Genomic DNA, 23,892 nt, shown 5'->3' with positions numbered 1-23,892 from the left:
CAGAATTTTTAGGAACCACAATTAATATGAACAACATTGTTAATAGTCACATCTTGGTAGCTGAGATGTAGGAATTGGCAAAATTATTTCACAGACTGGAAGCAAGATTTTATGAAGGCTGAAACTTATTTCTGTGCTGCAGCATCAGAACGTAACAATTCCTTACAGAAATCCAGCTTTTAACTTAGTTTTTAGGATTTTTTATTCAAATTCAGTTTTCGACCAGTAATGAGACAGCTATTCTAGTTAGGGGGAAAAGGGCTTTTTCCCTTTGCTGTTTGACTGCCACTGCCCCAACCCCATGAACCAAAAGTGATTTAAATTCTGTGCATATATCTAAACTAGATGAAATGTTCAAACAGCACTACTTAGTTTTGAATTTCATTATAAATATATACAGGAAACACTATCTGTTGAAAGTTTTACACAGATTAATGAATATTTCATAGAAACTAGTTTCAAGTTGTCCAGGACCACATCTTACTTCTAACATTGATGCAAACTAATGAGCTCGATTTTCCCATTCTTTAGGTAAATTTTTACACCAACGCTAAAGGGCTGTAGGGGCAGAGTTTCAGAGCTGCTTTTAAGAACAGATTTATACTGATTTCAGAGGTTCACAGGCATGTGGCAAAGTACTTTTCTGATCCCCTCCCCCCAGAAATATCTGGCACATTTTCTACAAAGATAAGAGGAATTTATTAATGGCTGTATAAGATCTGTCATAGCTGAACTAAAAAACCCAAAATGATATTAGAAAAATGTCTGCACTATTCCACAAGCTGCAGCTAACTGAAATTTAAGACTGGAAAGCTATTTTTAACTTAGAACTTTAATTACTGGTTTTCTGAAAATGCTTTCTCTTGCACTGAAAGCCTTCCATACTAAACTAGGAACTGGCAAAACACTAGCTAATATGTGGGCCTAGCAGGAAGGCAAGTACCAAAGTTAGAAAGCTGGGCATTAGACGAAAACAGGATTGGAGGGGCTTGTTTAACACTGAAATTGGCTGCCCAGGAAGGTGAGGGAGTCACCATCCCTGGAAGTGTTCAAGAAGCAGCTGGACATGGCACTTAGTCAGGGTCTGGTTGACATGGTGTTGATCAAAGGTTGGACTCAGTGATCTCAGAGGCCTTCTTCAACCTCAATTATTCTGTGAAGATTTTCAGGCATCCAAAACCACACAAGATCAACTTAGAAGATTTTCCAAAATCCTTATGTATTGACATTTTAATTAAAATCATGGGAAGAAAAATGTCATAATACTTTGGAAAAACTCCCCATCCTCTTGGCACTTGGAATATCCCAAGATTTGTCTGCCTTCTATGCAGACTTCACTGGACTTCGCCTTCCTTTGAATAGAGAAAGGAGTTAGGAAGACATTAGAGATCCATGTGACATTATGACATTATTTACAATAGTCAAATTGACTGTTCTTAAAATGAAATGTTAAAAAAACAACTAAACAACTGCCTTATAAATTTAAATTTCTCCCTCACTACTGTAGTAATAAAGGAGTAAAATAAACAGATGCTATTTATTGCTTTTGCTAAATAATTGAGTTTCTAAGTTAGTAAAGGAGGACCCTTATTCCTTGGTATGGCAACTTTCACATCTAATTGCTTTATCTAATACACATCTAACTGCCAGCACTTTCCTATGGTAATATAGCCCAGAAGGGGGGAAAAACCCAAGAAACCTCCCTGACACCCAAAAACTTCTTAGAGCTAAGTTGAGTCAACAGATGCCAAGGGCTTAGCCCAAAGCTTAACACACCCAAAAACTGAGTGTGAAGGATGGCACAGGAGATGACCACAAAGGCAGAAGCTCCTTTCGGGGCTTCCTTCGGCCAGGGCAGAGAAGACACAGGGTGCTGGTGCAGCTCAGTGCTGGAACATACTGGGCACTTGGGCCTGTGCTTTTATCACTGCTCTTGGCCACTCATCCAAGAAGGCAATTTAAAAAGGGCCACCAGGACACCAGAGAAATGCAAATGACTTCCCTCTTTTCTGTTTGGAAACTGTGCATGTCACACAGAAAAATGCTGTCATGACTGATAACTTGACAAAGGTTTGTATGAAATTATTATTATCCAGTAAATCAGCCCTGACAGAATGTGGTGGCAGCCAGAAGCATAATTGCAGAAAATGTGACTTTGGAAATTTCACAAAATATTTTAACTATCTCATAATGATACAGGTTATTTTTACAACTGGTTAAAGATTATGTAAAGAGATTCTTTGGTATTTTAAGTAAAATATTCAAAAAGAAAAGAGGAAACACAGTTGAGCAATCTTTAGTCTTTGACCTCTTATATACATTATCCTTAGCAATGTAAAAGAAATTTTTAACATTCCTTCTAAGGAAAATATATTTAAGTGATGGACAGAACAATGACAACTGATGAAACATGAAGAGCTATTTATAGGAGTTGATTAAGACAGATATTCAGCTGCTTCACCAGACAGTCAAAATGCACTAAAAAGAGCTTTAAAATCTATGAATCACACAGATTCAACTGGAATAAATTTTGGGAGGTGCAAAATCCAAGTGTAACTGGTTTTTTTACATTATTTTAAACACCTTGGGAAGAATAGCACATAACACTATGCAGATTCTATACTCATAGGAAAACAGAGGCTTCCTGTAACTCCACTAAATCCTTGAATTGGCCAAAATTACATCAGAATCAACACAGAGCAAAAGGTAGCTCAAAGTCATCTTTAATGCCTCAATTACATCAGCTTCTCCTTTGCCTATTAGTGACTGGCTACCAAAATTATAACCCATGCATTCTTTAGATTTAAGATGTATTAGCAATAACTTATTTTGCCAGGTGTTATCTATTTCCAGCAAGAAAAAAATAGAGAAAAATTTACTGTGCTTGCAAATTGAGTGCATCAAGTGAGTTATTTCTGTTATGCTTAAAGCAAAGGGTATCAAAGCAATTTCTGATTACAGTACAGCATTTCAGTGTAGAATTTGAATCGCTCTTTCTCTTCCTCAATTTCTTCACTACTTCTCTTTAGATTACCCAGTAAATCCATGTATTTCAATTATTAGTTTCTAATTAGCCTTCACAACTTTCTGAACAGCAGCTAGGAAACAGAATGATGAAATAACTAGTGAGTTAAAAGGAGATTAGATAAATATAAATAAATTACACTTATTATATGCTCCCACCACACCAGGAGATGACTTAACAGTGGAGGAAAAAGAAACACTTTGGAATAATGAAATCAGAGAGGGAATTCAGGTCCCAGAGCGATTCTACAGAGTTTTATGTTAATGTACACCTTGTGGGGGACCAAAAATCAACTGGAATAGTTTCCTGAAAACCGTTTCCAGCTATTTTCTCATTTTAAAAGTTCTAACTTCACTTGACCCATTAGTCATCATATTACTTACATTTATTATGTATTTTGAAATCTATTACAAAAAACCCAATGGATTCAATATGGCCTGTTTGAACTAAATCATAACAACTATAAAAAGAAACCTATGAGCAGCATTCTGAAATTTCTGTCTGAAGCAATTTCTTTCTTTGTCATTTTATTACTTAGAGCTTCAGATAAAAAAAAAATCAGGGTTATAAGTATTTTATTCTTGTTCTCCACAACATTCAAATTTGTATTGGGAAGATATAGTTTTCATCTGTAAACTTGGGATAATGATGTTATCAAAAGGGCTTTTTATTTGGAGGGCTAAGGATGAACAAGCAACACAAAATAACAAAAGATCCTAGCATTGTTGGTCCAGGTAAATTCCAGCTTACTGAAGCTGGGAGCTTCAGTGGACTTATTCTAATATATGCCATAAGTTAATGTACAAAATGTTACTACTTCTATGACTTAAAAACTACCATAGTATTTTCTTAATCTTAGATACCAGAGAGTAAATGCCATGAAAATCAGTCATAAGCTGAATAAGGACATGCTGGATCAATGGGCCAAGTCTATGAGGTCCAAAAGGTGAAATGTGAGTCCTGCACTTGTGTCACAACAATCCCATACAGTGCTACTGCCTGGGGGAAAGGTGTCTGGAAAGCTGCTTCTTGGAAAAGGACTCATGGGTGCTGGTTGACAGGAGCTGAACATGAGCCAGCATGCCCAGGTGGCCAAGGAGGCCAAAGGCATCCTGGCTGTATCACCAATAGTATGGCCAGCAGGACCAGGGCAGCAGCTGTCCCCAGTGCGGGGCACTGGTGAGGCCCCATGTCAAGTGCTGTGTCCAGTTCTGGGCCCCTCACTAGACAAAGGACATTGAGGGGCTGGAGAGTGTCCAGAGAAGGGCCATGAAGCTGCTGAAGGGTCTGGAGAGTAAATCTTATGAAAAGCAGCTGAGGGACCTGGGGTTGTTTAACCTGGAGAAAAGAAGGCTCAAGGGGGACCTTATTGGTCTCTACAACTTCCTGAAAGGAGACTGGAGCCAGGTGGGGATTGGCCTCTTCTACCAGGCAACCAGCGACAGGACAAGAGGAAATGGCCTCAAACTGTGCCAGTGGAAGTCCAGTTCAGGAAGAATTTTTCCACTGAAAGGGTGGTCAGGCATTGGAACGGGCTGCCCAGAGAGGTGGTAGAGTCACCATCCCTTGAACTATTTAAGAAATGACTGGACATGGCACTTAGGGCTATGATTTAGTTGCCATGGCAGTGCTAGGTCAAAAGTTGGACTCTATGATCTTGAAGGTCTTTGCCAAACTTAATGATTCTATCATTTATAGGACCCTAGTCTTTTCAAAGACCAAGAAATGCTGAACTGTGTGAGAGAAAAATATGCCATTTTCCAAGAATTGATTCATTTTCCACAACATTCATTCAGCAGTTGATCTTTTACTTCTCACAGCTGAAACAGAAAAGACCAGATCTTTCTCCTTGAGGTTGGACATGGATCTCCCTCCCCCCTTCCCCAAGAAGGCTGTAAAATATTAAACTTCTTAATATACAGTACTTCTGAAGAAAAAACCCCTACTATTTATCCTAAACTCTTAAGATGATTTAATTTCCTAGTCCTAAACAGGAGAGGAGCAGATGATGGCATGAAAGAGTTTACCAATAGTGATATTCTTTCTCCCTTAGCCACCCATCCTGATGTAGGGACTTTAAACAGAGGAAATATGAGGAAGGTAAAGGTAATCTTGAGCCCTGATTCTGATTTGGAGTCAGGATGGCCCTTCAGCAAATGGTAATGACTGAATTGCAAAAATTAAATTTATAAAAATAGGAAAGAGACATGTAAAGACAAGTTGTACTGTTCTCAATTGTCCGGTCAAGCATCAAAAGAGACACAAATTAAGAGAAATTGAAAAGCAAGAAGGATCCCAACTAATTGTTTTTATCCTCTAATTCATCATTCCCAATTTGGATCAAGGGAAAATGAGGAAGAAACTTGAGACCAGCCTTCAGAGGCCATCTGCAGTCCATCTTGCATTCTGCTTCTGTGAGACAGATGCCAGTTAGTCTAGAAGAGACTGGTAGTCACAGCTCAGTATTCCTACCTGCTGCTGTCTGTGCTGCTGCCCCACACAGGCAGCTCCCCAAGGCCAATATGGCAAACTGGAGCCTTCAGGGAGTTAAATCACCCTGAGCTGTGCTGGGTGCTCCCCAGCAGGAATAACAACTTCTTCCATGACCTAGTGTGTCACTGACATTATGTGAAGGTGACACTTGGCCATTAACAGCTCCAGCTTTGAGATCTCAGACAAAGCTCAGAGTGATGCAATTCTATTAATTTTTTAGAACTGTCACAAGTAAACCAAGATAAATTGTTGTAGGTCAAGAAGCCCAAAGATGCCATTAATAAACAATGGAGGGTTACTGCCATTCAGTAGACGATGACTGAAATTAAGCAACTGTGCAGCTATCAAATACAGCTCAGTACAATACAGAAGTGTGCCAAGGGCTGAATGCTGAGGCCAAAAATTATAATGGGGGCATCAGGAAGCACTATCAGGAAAGGAAAACCCAGGCTAAGGGAAACAATAACTCTCTTAACAGAGAGTCAGGGAAGACGAAGCGCAATATAGTGAGACAAAATAAATTGTTCCAGGTCATGGAGCACGTTTGTGGAAAAGAAAAGAACCCATAAATACTAACCCTCTATTTTCTGCTTAGCTGCTGAATGATACATCTATATTAAGAAGCACATGGGAACTAAAAAAAAGGGCATTTCAGAAAATTGAGCAAAGGTCTGAAATAAGCATTAAAAGAATGCAAATAGACTGAAAAAGATTATAAGAAAATGTTTTTCAACTTCTCCCTGTGGGTCCAGTGTGCAGTTTTCATTTTCTGTACTCAGATATATAAGAAATGAAATTTAAAATAAGTGTTGTAGACAGTGTTTTTAGAAAGTTTCTTTGATGATTTTCCTCATTATTACACGGATATCACAGACAATAGATGTGTCAAGTCCAAAGCAATACCTACAGGCTGGTACACCTGTTTGGAATATTTCTCTTTGCCCTCTTAATCAAATATATATAATTTCATGGCTACAGTGTCAGTGCTTTAAAAACTTGTTTGTAAAAGAGCAAAGGGAAAAAAAAAAGCCCTACTAGAAAGCTCAAAAGTTTTGCAAATGACCCAGAGTTAATTAGAAAAGTCTGCACCCTGGCTAGTTCCCCTTCTCACGTGTCAGCTCTCATTAAATCAAAAAATTCTCCTTTCAAAGTTAACAAACACCATGGTTAACAAAACTGTTAAACTGGGATCAAGTGGGCACATTCCTAGGTTTATATATGATGTCATGCTAAGCAGCCCACAGCTGAACTTGCAAGTAGTATGAATGATTTTTCAATATATTAAGTATCTGATCTAATGCTAATTTTCTCTCTATAGGCTAACTGTGCTGGGAACAGGTGGCCCTGCTTTCAATTACGGAGGGCTAACATGCCAGTGTGAGGCCTGGATTAGTTCACCTTCTCACAGGGAATTTGCCTCGGTTGGGAATGGATTTATTATGGCTTCACACATGGAACGGAGCTCATGTCAGCTGAGGGCAGTGATACATCATATGATTCAAATTAACCTGCTGTGGACTGTTCCGCAGGGCTGATATTGTGTATTAAAATGACGACATTTTTAAAACAGCTTGAAAGAAACCAGGATTGCTGAAGTGCAATGGTTCCAATTTGTTCCAACTAATCTATCACCTGCTGGAGATATTATTCTAGAGGGTTTCTGGTAGCTGCTATTTTCCAGGTTTCTCCAAACCACTGACCTTGGTAATGGATACAATTGTTGCCTCTGCAAACAGTGGGGAAAAAAAGGCTGGAGAGAGTGCCCTGGTGCAGTTCTGATTATTGTTTTTTATACCTGAGCTGAGATCCCCTGCTGTGCCCCTCGTGGTCCCCAGATCATGTGTGGAGGGACTGGCATGAGGGAGAAACCCACCAGCTCCCCAGTTATCACTTTATGTTTCAGTGAGACACAACATTTCTTACTTTATTTGATACTGTCTTCTGCAGAAATTATTTATAAAGGTGAATAATCAATGATCTCCATTCCTTCACATCTAACCCAATGCCTTCCCAAGAAACGACTGCGGAAAGAGGACTTCACTAAAGTTAAATCCAGTAATTACAGATTATCATCTGTAATTTGTGTGTACAAGTATTTAAAGGCAATTTTTATAAAGCTGTACTTCATAGATATGTTCTTGCATCATTTGCATCCAGAAAGACTACATCAAAGACAGCTTTTATAGGTAAGAAAGGCGATTAAAAAAAATCCAGGAGGACTAAAAGGTAAAGACAATAATTTTTAAAAGCCTATTAAAATTAGATTGTCATATTTGATCCTCAATGAATTATATCTAATGCTGAAGCAATAAATAGTTCACTTTAATGCATTAGACAAAAATTGGATCTACAACCCAGTAACAGAATGAATATAAAAGATAGAGGGTCATGTAAAGTGATGTAAATGGAATTTTAAAAATTTTACATAATTAGTTTCTGTAAAAAGAGAACGAATAGTCCTTTAATACATTGTGGGGTTAAAGTTGAGGTCTGTTCCCACAGGCCTGATGATGAATGCTTATTTCTCCTAGGATCCTATTACCTTAAATCTGGAAGAAATATAGTTTTTCTTTAGTTGCCAAAAATGTACAAAATAATCAACTCATGTGGCAAGAAGTGCATTAATGTATCCTGTTATTCTCATTTAATTAGTGGTTTCCAAGTTTAGCTACTTGCTGTAGTTTTTTGATCTCCAAGCTAATATAGACTGACAACCTGGTTTCCTGTGTGGTGAAACCATACGAGTTTTCTGTGGAACACCATCTACTTATCTACTTCAGCTGACAAACTATTCGCAAGGAGTACTGGTTTTATCTAACACAGCAAACATTGCGAGCCACTTGCAGATTTTTTTCTGTTAACTGCCTGACAGTATTTTGCATTATAAAATATAGGCATGTTGGATTCTTGTACTTGAAATTTAACCTCAGCACACCAACAATGTATCTTGAAAGAAAAATGGCATTACAATTAAACTACTGAACTCTGAACACTTGAAATCAACACAGAAAACTGTATAGTTATCCCAAATGCTACATATTTTTGTCTGCATAGGCACAGCTTTCAAAAATGTGCTAACTTTTCAGAACAGTTGATCATCTGTAACCAACAGGCAGCACCTCCCAGTATATTCAATGCATTTCAGCGATTCACTTACTACAGTTATAAACCACATATACATAAATGACCATGAAACACACACTATGTCATTAGAAAATAGGTCACTCAGCAGCAGCATTCTTTGCCAGATATTCACCAAAGAAGAACAGCCTTCAAGGCCTGCAACAAAACTCTACTCCAGCGGTGCCTTTATTTACTCAATTTATTAGCAAAGCTGTCTCCCATTGGTGCCTTTATTTATTTAATTTATTAGCTAAGCTGTCTCCCACCACACATACTGTTTGTTGATCTTGCAAGAGCTCTTGGGAGCTTTGCTGGGGTTCTTGTCCTCAAAGAACAACTGCCGGCTGAGCTAGGATCTGGTGGTGTAACACTTTCTCCAGGCTGCTGACGGCCAAGCTACCTCACCCTGGAAGAAGCTGTGGTTAGGGGACTTCTTGTCCCACAGGGCAGTTAGTAACTCATTTTCCAGTAGCCTGCTGAGGAGCTGTCAGGCTCTTGTAACTCTCTGCATGTGCTGTTCTGACGCAATCACATGCAGAATGAGCCTTCCATTACTCATCCAATGAAACTTCCATCCCCCAAGGAAGGCTTCTTGGTAAAGGTTAGTTTATTTGAAGAGGATCTCATAGTGGTTACAGCTGAGGTTAGAAAAATCTGCAAGGGATGGTGGAGCTGTTTTGTTATACTACACTGGCAAACACTTCATTAAAATTCAGAGAAATTACTGTTGAGTCATTCGTAATGATAGTTCGAATTAGTAGCAAAAAGATGATGAAAAAAAGCTTTTTGGCTAAGAATAGATCCTGGAAGAAATCTCTGAAGTTTTAAAAGCTTTGCAAGAATAAATAGATTGAAGATTATGATGCATTAAATTATGGTTTTCCAGTTCCCTATTCAGCAAAACACTATGGAGGGGAGAGATTTAACACCAAGGCAAGATACAACTGGACTGGTGAAACTGGGGTGAACACTTACACTATTTGTGAATATATACTTTGCAAGCTGGTGCCAACTTCTATGCTTGCTAGTTTTACTAGGAATCTGTCCTACTGACAGGACAGCATCAGGGAAACACCCTCAGGTGTGTAATAAATTAAATATAAAGGCTGTGCCAGGAAACTACAGTGAGAACCTTGAGAGAAGTATTCTTACACAATGAAGGGTCTGGGAATATGGAAATCTAAGAAATGTGGGGACAGAGGACATATAAGAACTGGTAGCAGAAGGATAAAAGAAAACCATTCTGGCAGGAGTGATCAAAAGGTCCCTGATAGAAGATATCTTAACCCCTCCTGTGCTGTTCTGATCAGAATGAAAAGCCATCATTACTATCAATTAACCATTTTTTTCTCAAATGGTAGCAGAACATGCAGTAGGGCCTGAAGATTCAAAGGCCTATTAATGTACCCAAATATGGATCAATATAACAAAATCTTCCCTGAAATTATGTCTTTAGATAGCTAGAAAACAAGAAAAAAAAAGGGGGCAATGATGAGGTTGTTCACATACTTTATTGTTTCCTTGAAACCTCTGCCTGTGCAAAAAATATTTTTCAAGCTACTTAACCACAGTATTTATAGTCAGGGTCAAATATGTGTGTATCATTCACTGGTTACTCAGTTTGATGTCTTGGGCTTTGATATTCAGAAGTGATTTCTGCTTTACCCAAAGACAGTATGAGCTGTGTTTCCAACATCAAATTCTGTATTTTCAAGTACTTTGGAAAACTAAAATGGTGTGTTTTAAATTGACAACCTTAATAAAACGAGAAAATATTAATGTCCCTGTGCCTCAGTTGTCTTCTGTGGAATGGCAAGGGCATGGTATTCCATCATCCATGCGAGGGTTGTGCAGGTACATTAGTATTTCTGTAGAGCTCAGATGGTACAGCTGTAAGGCATGCAAAGGAAATTCTGTTGCAGATCCAAGATTAGATAGTGTGCTGTAAGACTGTATGAAGAAGTAACTGAATGAACATGAAAATCCTGTACTCAAGAGCTCCTCACTAAATGCCTGATAACAGCTGTTCTGTGTGAAGGATATTCAGGATAAGAAAATAGGTTAAATAATTCAATAAACTATAACAAATATGCAAATGAAAAAATAGTTATGTATTTTCTAACTTTCACTATAACCTCAATTATTTTTCACTGTGATGTAGCTATAAATATATGCTTCACAAAATAGAGAATGCAATTGGCAAGAATTTCTGATGCTCTAGAAGTGGAATTTCAAGTCACATTATGTTATGCAAATGCTAACACACCTCTACACTACACCACTTACATTAATTAAAGAAACACAATATCACTATCACTTTTTAAATTTTACAATATCAGCACTTAGGTGACTGTAATTTCCAGAGCCAGGTATCCAGATTTCAAAGAATCCAAGAGAAGATAGCTTAGAAAAATCTTCAGAAACATTATAAAAGTCATCTTTTCTAAACACAACTGCAATAACATTCCAGTTTTCTAGGACTAGAAGCAGGTAGGCTTCATTCTGCTGGAAATTCAACAAATTCAGCCTTTCTAAACTTACTGTGGGAAGAAAATTAATAATTACACTCTAAACCAGTGACTGGTCCAGGACTACCCATTCCCCAGTTTTCACTTTCATTCAGTTGCCAGAGGACAATTTCACATTAGTGAGTAAGGAATACAATACAATTCTGATTATCTGATATCACTGAGTCATAGCATAATTAGGTTGAAAGGGACCTCAACGCTGATCTCCTTCAAACTCCCCTGCCATGGGAAGGGACACCTTCCACTAGATCAGGTTGCTCAGGGCACCATCCTGTGTCCATGTGTCCATATCTAAAAACAGATTACATTAGAAAAGAAAGATTCAAGTGCAGCACTTACCTGGTCCATTAAGGAAGTCTTTAATTTGCACAGTGATAAGAGGAGGTGGAATACCACTTTTAGCATCTACCTCTCCTGCAACTGTCTGCAACCAAATGTTGCAATAATCCAGAGCTTCTGGTAGAGTCTTCCCAGGATCTGCAGATGATAATCATCATAGTCATTGATTATATTCCAGGAATATGATATATTACAAAATGCTACATACAAAATTGACTAGACAAAATGAAAGAATTTTAAATTTAATATGGTAAATATTATACCTAATGTAACTGGTTTACATAGCATTTGCACTTAGATACATGTGTGGAATAATGCACACACTCATGGGTAAGAGGACAAAGCTCAAATCACAAAAAATTTAGAAAACATGCAAAAATACAAAGTAAAATATGAGTAAAATAAATCAATAAAACAAGACAACTGTAAATAGCACACAATTTCAGCTTTAATTAATGATTAAGTAATGACACTTAAGGACTCCTAACAAGGGAATCTGTGCTCAAAACCTGCTACTAGATCGTATTGTCATTGCTCAGTAGAAGAAATAATAATGGAAAGGTAAATTATAAAGGCAAAAAACCCAGAATGCTATGAGAGCTCAGGAACAGAGCATGACAACAGTGCTGTTGTACCATTCCCTTTGCAGCTTCCCTCAATAGCTAACCAGTAGCTATTCCTGGGTACCACCTTGAATGGTGCTCCTTTGATCAGTCTGTGATACTACAGAAGTACATTAAAATTAAATCCATCCAAGGGCTATTCTGGCCTTCATTTTCCACATATCACACATAGGAAAAACAGTTGGGTAAAAAGGCTTTTTAATCTTTACGGACTCATTATCTTCATTATGAGCAGTCTCAATTCTGGCATTATGGTCTTAAATTATAAATAATCAGTCATTGTTTATTATGAAGTCTGCTATGTTACTCATTGAATGTCTGTCTCATCCTCAACTTAAGGAGATTTTCTTGAAGCTATTCTCTCCTTTTCGGTCAATTAAAACTGCTATAATTGCTTTGAGTTTTGCTGAATTAATTCCTTTCAGGAACAGGATTTACATACTCACTGTTATAGTCAGCATATGGTATTGTGGTATCACAGTCATATGTGGACTGGGTATATAAAGCCAGCTTTGGAATTTGTGTTTCTTGACCTTATCATGTGATTCATATAAAACTTGGCACATATGAACCCTTATGTGATTTCAAAGAACCTACTGAAACCAATTGATCATGACTTTAGATCTATATGGAAAAGATCAAAAGTTAGCACATTCTTTTGTTTTTATTTGATCAATTTTCAGGCAATGACTTTACAGCAGTATTTGTACTGTATGGCATATACATTACAGCCTTTTCTTCCTTCTATTCCTGCTACACATTTATAAAGTCAGCTCTCAACAGTTATTTAATAGCTGTCATTGCATACAACAGATCTGTATATTTTCCATGAAAATTTTCACATTTTTATGATTCTTAATCCTTTTCTTTTAATTACAATAACCAGAGTAGTGTGGCACACTCCCTTTTCTACAGTAACTGTTTTAGGGAATATCTTGTTGTGTCTGGCATTTCTCTAGTATACTGAAAATACTTCTACTACTACTACTGTTACTCATCATCATCACCATCATTATCCTCTTTACCACCAAGGTACACATTTTTTCCAAAACACAGATTTATAGCTGTTCTGAACAAGGATCTCTGAGTTGGATCTATAAAATCATATCTTGTTTTGTGCTGGTAGACATCATAAGCAGCTAATATTTTAACATTTTCCAGAATATATAGTGTAAAGCATTGTAAAGATGACTGAATATTGCTCAATGAATGCCACTGAATTGATTAAATTCATCTCTAAATCACAGTTCCTCTGTAAATATTAATATAAACATTTAGGTGTACTAATAGGGCACAAAACATTGCCATATGCCATTATTTAGTCTCATTTCTGGAAGATATCATCATATACTGTATACAGCAACCTATATCTTCTACCAGCTTTTCAGAAAATCCACTACATTTAGCTGAACACTTCTTTTGTATTTTACAGGTAGTTTTATTATCCTAAGATGGGTTTACCTTATTAAATACCTAATAATTATTTCAAAGTTGTAGCTCTTTCAAGCAGAAAACATCTCTGATAAAAAGAACTTACACAGCAGAAAATCCCTCTGTGACATATTTCATTAACTACACAAACTCCCCTCAGGCTACTGGGAACTGCAGCACTTAAGTACAGAACCAAAAAATAAAGTAACCATGGGATTCTCAGGAGATTTTTTTGCTCTGTCATGTCTCCAAGGAGTGCAACACTGTCATCACTTGGGGCACTGCAGGACTGGGATATGTGAATAATAAGGACTCCAAAATTTACATATTAGGAACGCAACACGAAGAAACCTCAATGCACAACTCCAACAAAATACATTACTTTTAACCCAGCACTGGTCTTACTGAGTTTAAGCATTTTTTTTAAGTTCAAGTGAAACTAATTTTGGAAGCAGGAGTATTGCATTGACAATTTTGCATCAGAGTGAATAATATCAAAGGGCCATGCAAAGAGCCAGCATGAGTGCTTCCAAGCCCATAGCACAGAGTTAATTTGGAATCTGGGTCACAGACTTGATTGCCCAGCCAAATAGTCCAGTTTTAAGTTTTTATGTAATGATATGAAAGCTAAAATCCAGAGGTTTCAAAATTGATTATGCCTGTGTATATCAAAAACTTGAGGAGAGTTCCAAATAACATGTATGAGGGTAAGACAAATATATATCTCAAGGGTCAAACAACCAAAAGATGACCCTATTAAAATATCTTCGAAGGTAGAAAACAGCCCATGCATCTTCAGAGGATCAAGAATCAGGAAAGGAATAATGCAATATCAGTCAATCAATCCCTATGCCAAAATCACAGGAAATATAGAAGCAACTGAACGAAAAAAAAAGAATTTTAGAATGAGAAGTGAAGAATTCGTGATGAGAAGAGCTATTAGAACAAGGACTCTTGTCTCTCAAGGAAATGATGGAGGCATTCAGAATGTTTAAAAATACACTTGACAGAACACTATAAAATATACAATTGGGAACAATTATGCATCAGCAGGGAACTGGTTCTGAATAATGTATTATAATAGGTCATTTCCATTTCCATTTTCTATGATTCTCCCAAAAATCAACACTTAAATTTGCAGTTATTTGTATAAAGAAAATGCTGGATAAAACCCAGGGGATGCATATATAAGTAAAAGGAGAGGCTAGAATTACTCCACAGCAAGCCAAGATAGAGAAAAGAAAGGACTGAGAAGCAAGAAGCAGTGAAGATGGCCAGAAATTTTATCCTCTACACCATGTGAAAAATTTGTCTGCGGCAGCAGAAGAAAAACAGTGAGACAACTATCACAGATCAACAAAACTTTAAATTACAAGACTGTAATTTAAAATCTGTAAGACTGAGAAGGTGAAACCTTCAACAGAACCACATTTACCTTCTTCCTCCCCTCTAAAATAAAAAGTAAAAGAAAAAAAAAAAAAAAAAAAAACAAAAAAACAACTAAGCCACTTTTAGCCTTGCTTAGATCCAGACCTCAGCTCCAAACTTCACTTTATGAAATATCTTCCTAAACTTGATTTGAATTTGCAAGCTTTTGATTTCACTGCTATCCCCTTGGTCTTCTGTTAACAGCAGACAGCAAACCCCAAACTTCTGAAGAGAACAGGGACTCAGGGGAAAGGAAACCAGCAAGGCAGGAGAAATTCTGCATCTTGAAGATTTTCATTCTCCACACTGTCTTTGTTCCTCTTGGTAGCTGACAGCCAGGCCAGCTAAGGGAGCAGAGGGGCCATCTGGGAGGCTTTAATGGGGGGAGCTCAGCGAGCAGAGCCCCGTGAGCCCCGGGCAGGGGACAGGGCCACCGAGCGCGAGCGCGGCACGGCGATGCGGCCGCTCAGCTGGGACAATCCCCAGCCCAGCCGAGCACGGCAATGTGCTTTCATTTCAATGCATGAATCACATTTTGGTCTGCAGTCAATTTTAAAAGCCAGTATGATGCTGCAATCATCTCTGCATTTGAAACTCTGAAGTGGAACGTTTGGTCTTGTTTTCAAAACGGTTTCCACTGGAATTTAAAGAACACAAGTGGAAAAACATTTCTGCTAGAGTACTCACAAGTGCTGTGTCAGAAGCTCAAAAACGAGCACTTAAAGTAACCTGAGGAATGCACATTCCCAGGCCAATTTGGCTTTATGGGTGGGGGCTGCACTGCTCCCCCTCATCCATGACTGCAGATGTACTGGACAATAAATATACCCAGAGGGGAACAGGTGACAGCCCAGCAGAACTCCCTCCAAGCCACGCTAGGAAACAGCCTTAAATCCTCGCTGTGCCATGTAGAAGCACAGGCTGCCACCGAGGCAGTGAATCAGGCCGCCCGCCAGAGCCAGCCTCTGCTGCTTTTCATGCAAAAACCTGGAAAAGGCTTTCCATTAGATCAGAGGTTACATGTGGTCTTAGCTACTGCATCTGCTCTTCATGGACCCCCTGCCATCAAAGCCGTGGGTGTCAAATAAAATAAAATAAAATAAAAATCAAGAATAATTCTGGATGGCCCCACAATGACTGTTTTTTGCAAATGAGTGGTTGACGGAAGTTGAAGAAATTCCATGCATAACAGATATTTACTGAGAAATTTCTCTCCCTTGAAACAACCAAGCACCATAACCTCCTCTTTGAAAGTAAACAAACAAACAAATAGAAAAAAGATTTTTCAAGAATGCCCAGAGCACAGTGGTCAGGAAATGAGGCAATTTTGTATCTGGATTACATTACCTGAAACAAAGCAAATAAAGATTTAAAAAAAATATTTATAAAAGCAGTTTATGAGATTACATTAAAAACAATTGCACCCATTTTATTTAAGTAAAAATGGCCAAAACTCTGCTAGCAAAAAACTAACAGTTAGCAGATGCCTTTTTGTGTTAAATATAGGATGAGCATTTAATAAAAAAGAGCCATTTTACAGTATCTTTCAGTCTTTTTATACACAATCTTACAAATAAACTCAAGGAGCAACTAGTCTTTTTAGTGCCACTTATTAAGAAGTTAAAAAAATTATTCCATTAATTTATTTATTTTGATTTTAAGTTCCTGTACCTTGCCGTAGCATAACTGCAATCAAGTTGCACAATTACAAAACACAAATGAAGAAGTTTAGCACAACCATAATAAAACTGAGTTAACATTTCAACAACCTAATAAGTCTCTTCCTACAAATTGACTTTGCAGTGGAAGTGGTTGTAGAGAGGACTGAGGAAGCACAACCATTGGGTCTTTGGCTCCCAGGCAGGCAGAGACTGGTCTGATGGAAATGTGCTGCTACTGACTGATAATTAATAAACTAAGAATGCTGAACTTTTAAATGGCCCATTTCCTCCTATTTATTCTCAAGTTCTTATTTCTTTTGTGCTTCAGAAATTAAGCTAGAAATAAATAACACAGTTAGTGTTGGAGGAGCCAAGTTCTTTGGATGAAATTTGGTGTTTCAGCCACTGTACAATGCACTGTCTCACGAGTGATAGTTTAATGTGCAAGATTGTGAATTTTATGCTCTATTCAAAACTTATAACAAAATCCTTGTCCCAAATAAAATACATATGGCTTCATAACATATAACATATAAAATCTTCATTTCTACATAATGTTCAAAGCAGTAAACCATCATGAAGCAGTAACCCTTAATTCTGTCACCAGCCCAGGACTAATTATTATTCTCTCTTATACAAAGGTTTATAAAATAGACTGTCATCAAATTACCTATTAGAAGCATTTCTGAAGTCTAGAAAATCTTTGCTGACCTACAGCTAAACAACATATTTCTTAGAAGTACACTATTGGGAGGTGAGGGATAAAAAGCACAACTAGATCCAGACTATCACAAGATTTTCTTTACCATAAAGTTTATTTGTGGAACTTATGTCAAACAAAAAATAAGACATTCCTAATTTCTCAACAGAATTCTGCATTTGCTTCTGCTTTGCAAAAATTTGAGGCTTGTTTCAGAACTGTAAATTATTTTCTTTTATAAAAACTGTAAGAAATGGCACAATATTTCACAAGATCTAAATCTATGGCTGTTGAATGAACAGTATTCAAGTCTTCAGAATTCCACACCAGAATTGATAGAAAAATTTTTTAAAATATTCCTAAAATACTCTTACGCAGTGAATATGCTGTAGAATGAATAGAATACATAGAATGATTTTAAATGGTGGAGATTTTATTTGCATGTTTTGAATGCAATGTAAATATTTCATATATAGCTTAACTACCTAAGTTTAACCATATTAGTTTAAGTAATGAGAAAATACTCCCATAGTTTTACCAAAAAACCTTATAACAATGTAATTTTACTTTTGCTCAGACAAGTCTCAATTTTTAGGCTGTGATCAAAATTTGTAATGTTATAGGCCTGAAGTTTTGAGTTGCTGCTGTGCTGTTGCCTATCTACATAACAGGATGAGAAGCACACAATATTTTCATTTGGTCTATGATTTGGTTGTTTGTTTTTTTGTTTTGTTTTCAAGGGGGAACATGCTCCATCAGTTCTTAAAATCCAGTTAAAAATATCTTTTAAATTTATCTTATGTTTTCTTCCCCATTCTGTGTTAGATAATAGAGTTACTTGCATGCATATGTATATACACAAGAACAGTCTTCTAGAGAGGCTAACTGGAAACACAGTTTAGCAACATTCACTGCAATTTAAACACCATTTATGCCTTTTTCCCACTCTCCAGTCCTTGATACACAGAGAAATAAAGGAACATAGAGCATGTGTATCGTACAGAAGGAGAGAAATTAACTTGGTTCTTTCAAACAAACTTTATATTGTTCTTCATATGGACGATACATCTCTTTCAGACAAAACTATCAACAAATAATCACAATGCCAAGAAAAGTTGGTGTGATCAATAAAATCAAACACAGCAGCACAAAAAATGCCACAAAGAGCTCCTTATTCTGTATTATATTATATGCTATACATAGTGTGTGTGTAATATGTACACACACACACACAAACACACACATATATATAATATATACAGTTCATGGCTATTTTCCCTCTAATATGTGTTAGAAATGAAAAATAGAAATTTCCAAAACCAACATGTTACTATAGTGGTATGATAACATTAATCCTAAATTATTGATTACCAGCACAGCAGGTGTTCCTAAACAACAGGCAATAAAAACTTTATACTACCTTCTTTGCTGAGTGAATTAGTGCGTAACTGGAAGTGTGCCTTAATTTTATTAACTTATTAATACATTTAGGATGGTATTTTTAGGTATTAGCATTTTAACAACCACCTCTCAAACTCTTTTGACAAGAGGGCTACTGCATTGGCAGCAAGCACAGGATTCTGTGATGCACAGGAAGGTATTTATTTACTGCCCACAAAGGCAGCATGAGACCAGGACTTCTGCCTTCACATAACATCTGAGTCCTATCTCCAAACTTCTTTGCATTTGCCTGACATGGAAACTTTAAGCCAAAGAAAGGGGTAAGACCCATGTATGGCTAATCTTTAGTCTCCCAATGAGCAACCTGGCAACCTGTGGTGACTGAGGAGCTCTCAGGCTCTATGCTCCTACTATCTTCATTATTTAGACTCCTTGCCATGCTTCTGTGCTCTCTGATGCACTTTCAAGTTATAAGAAGATTTTATTACAGCTTGTGTTTTGTAGAATTGCTGCCATAGACATGAAGATGGTGAAAGACTTCAGGAGGTAATTGTAGAAGCAGAATAGACAGAATTTTGCCCAGTTCATTGGTGGTGGCAGCTTGTAGCAAGGACATGCTTGAATGCTTCAGACATGAGACATGAAGAAGTCCTATTGCATCTTTCCAAAGCACTAACTTAATGAAGATGTGATCTTAGACCTACTCCAAGCTTCCTTTAAGCTTTGCTTTGTGAGTTTGCTTCACATTAATTGCTGCAATAACATTTTACATAGTACGTAAGAAATACTCATGAGAATCTGGAGTTAATCAAATTCATGACACAATTGTGTTTCATTCAAGGCAAGACTGAACAGGAACAGCAGAGAAAGACAAAACCAGAAGGATTAATAAAATGTAGCAGAGAACAAATCTCCCTGTTTTAAGTATCTTTTCTTACACTGCGTAATCTTTTTCACTGTTTAATTCCTCTTAAAAGTTCCACTACAATTCAGATTTCTGAGAACTGATTGCATTTTTAGTCCTTTGCAAAAGCACGTTATTTTAATGCTAATTTTCAAAAGATACAATCTTATTCAGCAAAGATTGGGTAAAGTTGCACAGAAAAGTATACTACTGTTCACAATTCCTGTGCTGGAAATACTATCAAGGAAAAACTAGCAGTACCCACAGCTCTCATTCAGAAAACAATTTAAAACCCCATATCCTTCTGGCTGTTTGTTTATTTGCATATTCATTAACATTTTTTGGGGTAACACTCCATAATGATAAAATAAAATCAGTATACCCTGTACTGACTGATAGACAAATGAATTGCAATCATTTGATTTCTCTCTTCAGCAGTACAGATAAGGCAGAAAAAGAATATTTCAGAATATTTTCTACTGAAGAGCTGTTTTGACATCTCTCATTATAAACTCTGCATATGGAATTTTAAAAAGTGCATTTTTTAAGAGATGGAATTTGCTGCAAAACCCTCTTGCTCAATTGAATGAAAACTTAAAATGACATCTCATGATGCTGTTTGAAAGATCAGTTAATTTTTTTTACAGCTTACGTCCAAAACACCAGGTGATTCTACAGTGTTTACCTTTACATTTTATTGGTAGGCTGGTATAGGAAAATATTGTGACATTCAGTCATAAAAAATGCTCTTTATGAAATTACCTTGGTCTACAACCTTTACTTCCTTAGAAAGCTTTGAGAAGTTACAGCAATGCAACAACCCCTGCCACAATCCGGTAATGAGAAAGCAGTACTAAGAAACAGGAAGAACTGGTTGCTAAAAGGTTAGATCTTAATTAATTTCAAACATTTTACACACTTAACTTGCTTCAGTGAGGCATAATCCTAAAAATATGTATATTTAGTGATTGATATTTAAAGATGTCCTGAAGTTCCTGAGCTGTTTTCCACCACCCTCTGTAACTTCTGAGACGTGCAATCATTTTCATGGTTATAACCAGGACTGGATGTTAAATGCTCTTACCTGTACACTTGTAGTCTGAGGTGACTCCTTTAAGGCCAGCATCAAACACTGATATTTCTACTTTTTGCTTTCTGTGGTGGCAGCTGAGGAGCACAGAGGGCTGTGACACAATCAGGTAGAGAAATGGCTGGAGCTCTATGTCCCCCGCTCCACGGCGCCCAGGCTGCCGTACAATCGTGATGCCCAGGGCTTGGCGAGCAGATGACCTCGTGGAAGCGTGCAGGCTCTCCAGTGACAGAAGACCTGGTTTCCTGCCAGCAGACAGGGGAGGGTTACTGTTCAAAAGATCGTCTGCTGTGACAGAAGAGATGCATGGCTGACTGGGCTTCTTGGTATCATGGCTGCTGCCTGAGATGGTTTCTGGAAGGTTCAAGGAGCTTTTGCTTATCTTCTCACCGTCCTTTTGATCTTGCACTGGTTTTGATTTAGGTGAGGTAGTGCATGAGTACGTCATCAATGAGATTCGACTTGCTGTGACAAAAATGTCAAAGGGAATGAAGTTGAGGTTCTTCACGATGGAGGACTGGCGGGAAGGACGGGCAATGCGGTGCTGGCTGGTGCCACTGTGCTGCTCGATCTGAATGATCCTGATCTTAACGCTGTCGCTGCCAATTCCGCTGTCCTGAGCCCCGCTGTAACGGGAACAAGTCTCAACTGTTCCTCCATCAGCCACATCCATCTTCTTCTGTTCTTGCTTGGAAACCTGCAAAGGAAAATGTTATATTAATTTCTGATATCCATATTCCAGCTATTTCCACTTCACAGCAAAAAAATCACTACATAAACATGATGTCAAAAGAGAGAATTATAAAAAAAAAAAAAATCCGCCAAGTTAACACAGTAATCACTCATGAAAACACAGCAGGTGTCTGTTCCAATGAAATGATGACTCACAATAGCTGAAGAGCCAAAAAAAAGTAAAAGTGAAAAAAAATAACCAAGCAGTAAGGATTTCTAGGGCTGGAAAACATTTTAAAAATTTAAACTCTTCATTAAAAAAACTTCAAAGTATTTATAAGAAATTTATAGATTGATATAAACCCATATATCTATGAAATAATGTGTTGCAAATAAAAGCTTAGTTAGAATTGTTTTCCAATCCTGAGCACTGATGCTCAAAAAGTCACCTTTGTCACTAAAATTTTGTACCGTAATTAGATGAAATGAAACATAATAATAATCCACTACAAAATCATAAAAAGACTAAATGGAAATTATAATTTGAAATGTATTGAAAAATATATTGTAGAAAAATAATTTTCTTAACGAGTCATGGAAGGCAGCTGCCTTATATAAAACACTAAAGTTAAAGGAAGCATCAAAACTATCTGAAGACTATCTCGGTGAGGGGAACGAGCTCTTAGCTTACCAAGGCTAGATAGGGTATTGGCTGTGACATTCATAGGGTTTTATGTGAGAAATCATTGCATATAGAAATATTTCAAAAAGAAAACATACACCACAGACAAACAAAAAGAGTGCAAGACTGAAATAAAAAGTTGCAAGGCTGTGTCCAGACACCTTATTGTCCCAACTCAAGAGACAGAGATATCCCAAGACAAAGAAGTACTTCAGTAAAAAACACTTTCCATACTGCTCATGAAACAAGTAGAAATTCTATCAAAAGCTTGAGGACAAGGTGGGGAGCATATACTGAAACATGTGGCAAAAAAACAATCTGCAAAAATTCAATAATTATTGATATATGACTAATTACTCAGATTCATATGAAGGTTAAAGTCATACATTCACCCTGTATAACTTCCACAGCACAACTAACACTTCCATCTGTGCTACTGCGGTAGAGTTTCTGCTCTGCTCTGTACAGGAGCTAACACAAGAAATGCCCAACTCGGTTGGATTCCTAACCCATCTAGCCCACTACACTGTTCTCAACAGCACCAGGAGGAAACTCTGCTAAGAAATACCAGAAACTCTGTCCACATCCTGCAATCTGCTCCTCTACAGCTCCTGCATGTAGGATGCCAGGGGTACATGTTTGTGTGGTCGTTTTAGTAACCATTTCTGGGCTTCTTGTCCATGAATTCATCCACTTCCTTTCTGAACACACTGACACTGTCTGTTCTTCACAACCTTCGGGGGCAACAAGTTCCGATTTTTTTTTTAAATTGTTTTAAACTATCTCCTCTGAGTGACATTGTTTTCCCCCAACCTTTTGTAGCATATGAATTGTTCAAGTCCACATTCAGCTTCATTAGTGTTGTCATGACTTTGTAAAGTATGACCACAGCCCCCCTCAGCCTTCTCCTCTTCAGACATTGAAAGCCCAGCCTTTTTAGTCCCTCCTCACAAAGGTGCTCCAGCACCTTCAATCTTTTTAGCCTCCCTTTTCTACTTCTATAACTTCACTATGGCCTTCTTGAGTACTCTATGAAGCACCCAAGAAGTGGAACCACTACAGTTCTCTACAGAAGTGAAATGCTTCTTCTGTCTTGTTCTCCATCTCCATCCAGATGTCCAGTATTTCATTAGGTTTTTATGGCTGACGCTGCACATTGACTCAATGACTTAATTTCTTCATTGCAGGACCCATTTCAGTAATTTCTTCTTATCTTGTCCACCCAAATGAATCTCCAAAAAGTGAAATACGAATTAGGGCAAACAGTACCATAGCTTCCTCTTCAAAAGAGAATAATGAATTAAAAATAAATAATTAAAAATTAATAATTTATCAGCAACTTAACAATAGGAATAAAGGACAGTGAATTTCTCAATTTCCTCAAATTTATATGGTCTTTATGCAGCAATGTATTAGATTCTACATGTACTGCAGAAATTGGGTTATGAGGTAGGTAAAGAAAAGCAGGCTTTTAAAATCTTCCTTTATATTATGCTTTATGGAACAAAGGGAGCAATCCCCTCTCCTTTTCTTTAAAGGAATGAACATACTAGAAAAAGTATTACGGAGGAAATCCTAAACCAGAACCATTAACTAGCTGAGATTTTCTTTGAAAAGGTTTTTGCCAGCTCTGGTTACAATCTTTTCAGATTCACTCATGTACATATTTTTCAAATAACCAATAAAATTCTTTGTGGCTGTTTTCTATGGCAGACTCATATCACTGACTTGTAAATGTGATATCACTTTTAATGCTGCCTCTGTAAAAATAACTAGAGACCATTTTAATGAA

The 23,892-nt window shown here is 37.3% G+C and overlaps 1 protein-coding gene across 3 annotated transcripts in view; it reads right to left on the bottom strand.

Annotated features, from left to right (window-relative positions):
* The window catches only part of VPS13B (vacuolar protein sorting 13 homolog B), a 433,545-nt gene that overhangs the window by 98,639 nt on the left and 311,014 nt on the right, over window positions 1-23,892 (bottom strand). For all 3 annotated transcript variants that reach the window (XM_054270120.1, XM_054270137.1, XM_054270129.1), the window contains exons 34-35: window positions 20,741-21,443; window positions 11,509-11,646 (exon numbers count right to left, since the gene is read on the bottom strand). In XM_054270120.1, the coding sequence (XP_054126095.1) occupies window positions 11,509-11,646; window positions 20,741-21,443 (841 nt within the window). The remainder of the gene's footprint in view (window positions 1-11,508; window positions 11,647-20,740; window positions 21,444-23,892) is intronic.

The sequence above is a fragment of the Melozone crissalis genome, unplaced genomic scaffold (assembly GCF_028551555.1).
Source record: "Melozone crissalis strain CALT ecotype California unplaced genomic scaffold, PUWL_Pcris_2 ptg000002l_1, whole genome shotgun sequence".
Taxonomy (NCBI): Eukaryota; Metazoa; Chordata; class Aves; order Passeriformes; family Passerellidae; genus Melozone; species Melozone crissalis.
This window is presented reverse-complemented; position numbering and strand designations above follow the sequence as displayed.